Source organism: Penaeus chinensis, chromosome 40 (assembly GCF_019202785.1).
Source record: "Penaeus chinensis breed Huanghai No. 1 chromosome 40, ASM1920278v2, whole genome shotgun sequence".
Classification (NCBI taxonomy): domain Eukaryota; kingdom Metazoa; phylum Arthropoda; class Malacostraca; order Decapoda; family Penaeidae; genus Penaeus; species Penaeus chinensis.
In genome coordinates this window covers 25,821,222-25,825,691 of record NC_061858.1, presented here as the reverse complement: position 1 = coordinate 25,825,691, position 4,470 = coordinate 25,821,222, and the positions used below count along the sequence as shown (strand labels likewise).

General features: G+C 33.5%; 1 protein-coding gene across 1 annotated transcript in view; it reads right to left on the bottom strand.

Annotated features, from left to right (window-relative positions):
* LOC125047031 (PDZ domain-containing protein GIPC1-like) overlaps positions 1-4,470 on the bottom strand; it is a 39,873-nt gene extending 35,403 nt beyond the window's left edge. The window contains exon 1 of the mRNA XM_047645061.1: positions 4,027-4,470. Coding sequence (XP_047501017.1) covers positions 4,027-4,278 — 252 coding nt within the window. The 5' untranslated portion in view covers positions 4,279-4,470. The remainder of the gene's footprint in view (positions 1-4,026) is intronic.

The following is a 4,470-nucleotide window of genomic DNA, read 5'->3' as shown; positions in this document are numbered from 1 at the left end:
GTCATACCAACAACAATACTTTCAACAGTAACAAACATGTTAAGTACAAAAGCAAATATATAAATCAGTGGAACAAAGTTGCTACATCAGTACCAATAGCAAATAATAATGGTAGTAATAATAATAATAATATTAGTAATAATAATAATAATAATAAAAATAATAATAATAGCAACAGCAATAATGAAGAAAATAAATAAAAAAAATAAATAAAAAAGGTGGGTAGAGTTACAAACATCGATAAATAACAGAAATGCTTAAATTATGTAAAAGCAGACATGTGAGGCGAAAAGCACAGCATTGCGAAGGCTAAACAATAATGATGATGGTGGTGGTGGTGGTGGTGGTGGTGGTGGTGGTGGTGGTGGTGGTGGTGGTGGTGATGATGATGGCGTGATGGTGATGATGTTAATGATGATGGTGATAGCGTGGTGGTGATGATGGTGGTAATGGTGGTGATGGTGATGATGGTGTGGTGATGGTGGTGGTGATATAAACGATAACGTGATAACAATAACAATAATAAAATAAAAGTGGTGTTCATATAATAATGTTGATGTTGATAATGATGATGATAACTAATAATAACAATCACTGCAATCGCAATAACAATATTAATAAAAACAATAACAAAACAAGAACAATGATAATGACAATAAAAATATTTACAGTAATAATAATACCAATCATAATAGTAATAGTAATAGTAATAATAATAATAATAATAATAATACCAATAATACCAATAATAACAATAATGATAACGACCATAAAATAAACCACAACAATGGTAAAAATAATAGTTTACCAGCATTTCCAATGGCTGTTAACAACCATAAGTACCATAACAATCTTCATGAATAAAAACACATAATTCCCATAATGCAATAACACTGACGACAATATTACTAATTATGAGAATCGCGACAACAAAACAAGGAAACAAAACAAAATGAGAAAAACAAAAACTATAAAAATACATCCAGATTAATGGCAGTATTAACTCAACAACGACCAGTTTGATAATACTGAAATCTATGATGATTATGGTAACACTGGTAAGCTATAAATAATATATGTCACTGTTTACTTAATGATGATGGTGACGAAGATGAAGATATCTGCTAATCACAGTAGTAATAGTAATAATAATAATAATAATAATGATGATGACAGCTACTTACAACAACAACAATAATAATAATGATGAAGATAATGATGATGGTAATAACAATGGTAATGATAATGAAATTATGATAATAATGATGTTAATGATGGTGATGATGATAATAAAAATAATAATGATAATAATAATAATAATAATAATAATAATAATAATAGTAATAATAATAATAATAATAGTAGTAGAAGTAGTAGTAGTAGTAATAATAATAATAATAATAATAACAATAATAATAATAATAATAATAATAATTATAATAATGATGGTAATACTAACAGTAATGATAACAACAACAATAATAACAATAACCAACAATAATAATAATCATAACAAAAACAATAAAAATAGCAATAATAATAATAATAATAATAATATTTGCAACAATATTAGTAATAATAATATATAGTAATAATAATAATGACAATCATTATTATAACAATAATAATCATAATAAAAACATTAAAAATAGCAATAATACTACTACTACTAATAATAATAATAATAATAAGAATAAGAAGAAAAACAATAATAAAAATTATAATAATAATATTTGTAACAATATTAATAATAATATATAATAATAATAATAATAATAATAATAATAATAATAATAATAATAATAATAATAATAACAATAATAATAATAATAATAATAATAATAACACCAACAAAAATAATAGTAATTATGACAATGACGATAATAATAATAATAATAATAATAATAATAATAATAATAATAAAAACAGCAATAATAAAAATCATGATAACAACAAAGACAATAATATTAGTTATAATAATAATAATATAATGATACTGATAATAGTAATAACAATATTAATAGCAAGAAATATTGTAGTAATTAAAATAATAATATTGATAATAATGATAATAACACTGACAACAATGACAATAATGTTATTATAATAATAATAATATAATAATAATAATAATATTAATAATAATAATAATAACAATAACTAATAATGATAATAACTAATAATAACAACAACAACAATGATGATGCCGATAATGATAAAGATATTGATCATGTTTTTGTTGTTGCTGATGCTTCTGATTATAATGATAATAATGATAATAATAATAATAATAACAATAATAATAATAATAATAATAATAATAAAGATAACCTCATAAATAATGAAGATAAACATCAAAAAGCATAAATGTCCGAGGGACGAAACAGGAAGTCTTCAAGTCCCCACGAGCAGCATTCCACGTTGGCCAATGCAAGCAACATCTAATGGCTGGTGGCCTGATAATGATGTCTCTAAAGGGGTAGGGGGGGGGGGGGACCTGTACGTTTGATGTAGTTTTACGAAGTTCTCTGTAACAACTTCGAAGTGTAGGTAGGATGACCGGGAATAGGCTTTATTTTGTAACGGGCTTTTCTTTTCTTATATAACGGGTTTCTCAGTTTGTTTTCCATGTTAACTTCCCGAAATGGTTTGTATCGTTAGTGGGCCGCGTTAGAAGCTCTGTTTACAGTATTAAAAAATCGAATAGGTTTTTTCCTTGTTAAATTACTATGAATACAAACGTAAGTGTATACTGGTCTGTGTATGTACGTGTTTATATATATATATATGTGTGTGTGTGTGTGTGTGTGTGTGTGTGTGTGTGTGTGTGTGTGTGTGTGTGTGTGTGTGTGTGTGTGTGTGTGTGTGTGTGTGTGTGTGTGTAAATGTATGTATATATTTATAAATGTATGTGTGTGTGCGAGTATGTATATGTTTATGTGTTTGTATGTGTGCGTGTGTGTGTGCATGTGTGTGCGTGTGTGTACGTGTGCGTGTGTGTGTGCGTGTTTGTGCGCGAGTGTGTGTGTGTGTGCGCACGCGTGTGTGCACGTGCGCGCATGAGCAAGTGCGTGTGCGTGGCATGTTGGAGTGGGTGCATATGAGGGTATGCATTTGCGAAACGCCAAAAAGTATTCAACGAGAAGTCCGCATGCAGACTTCGTAAGTGGCACACTGAACCAAGGTTTGCGTTCATTAGTGTCGCTGGCGGCCACCTGCCTCAGGCCTCCCTCTGTAACACTGCAGAAGCGAGACATGTTCTCGGGTCAACAGAGTAACCCGAGTGTTCATCTTTGACGTCAAGCCTTCTCCTGGGTACACCATGTTGCAGATAAAGCTATTTTGACGCTTTTCACTGTTTTGGAAAGATAAACTTGGCCAAGAGAATATAATATATAATATTAATATAATATAATATAAATATATGTTTTGCTTCCGTATGCTTTCATGGACAGAAGGAAATAAATGGGAGATTTCATATGATATGCCCTGGAAAACATGCTTTGTCTAATCTTATTATCAAAGGTTACAATGTTATCGTAATGTTCCTGTCAGGCTGCAAAGCTGCCGGTGACTCACTATGATATATTTGTTTTAGTGTTGAATTTCTGGAACAACTCATTCTTATACATCACTTTGACATCATAATGGTACATAATTTATTAGAGTTTACGAGTCACTGCCAGTAGACGGGTTACATACGGCATTCTTCAGACCGAATTTCTTCCATCCTGAATCAAGTGGTAAAGCTGTTCCCACGGAGAGATAAACACCAATGCTTTCTTCGCTGGTGATAGAGCACAAATCTTTACGAGAGAAGCTGGACTTTCCCAAGCAGACACGAGGTAATGTGTATGGGACACCTTGGACGATGGCCTAGTTCCAGCCGTCCGCTCCTGGCACGGTCACAAGTGTTACACTCCTTCCAGAAAAAAAAAAAAACACGTATTTGCGCCGCCGAACCGAAATGATATACAAAAAGGGTGGTTTGGGAAGCGCCCTCGTGTGGGTTTCCTGGCTACTTACGTCTTCTGTGGGGATGTCGTAGCACTCGGCGATCTTTTGGTAGAGTTCCTTGACGTTTGTGAACCCCGAGATAATGCCTGTGGGGGAGCCATGCGCCTGCTGGCAGTGGAAGACTAGCTTAGGCCGCGTGACAGGAGGGTCGGGAGGCGGTGTGTGGCCATTCGTGGGCGGCCTGGAACTTGGGTGATGGGCGTTACTGTCGTCAACACCATTGCTTCCATCGTCACGTTTCCTGGGCTTGAAAAGTGGCATGGTGGCTCACGCGTCTGGCGCGGGGCCCTCAACACTATCACACATGCGCTCTTTGGCGCCTCACTCTCACTACAGACGGCGACGCGGCAGGAGACCACGAAGGACCACTAACAGTAGCGCCAGCAGTAGCAGCGACGTCCATACACCGCGACGGCCTCACACTGACTGAGAGGCGAGGCGCTGCGGCGGGCG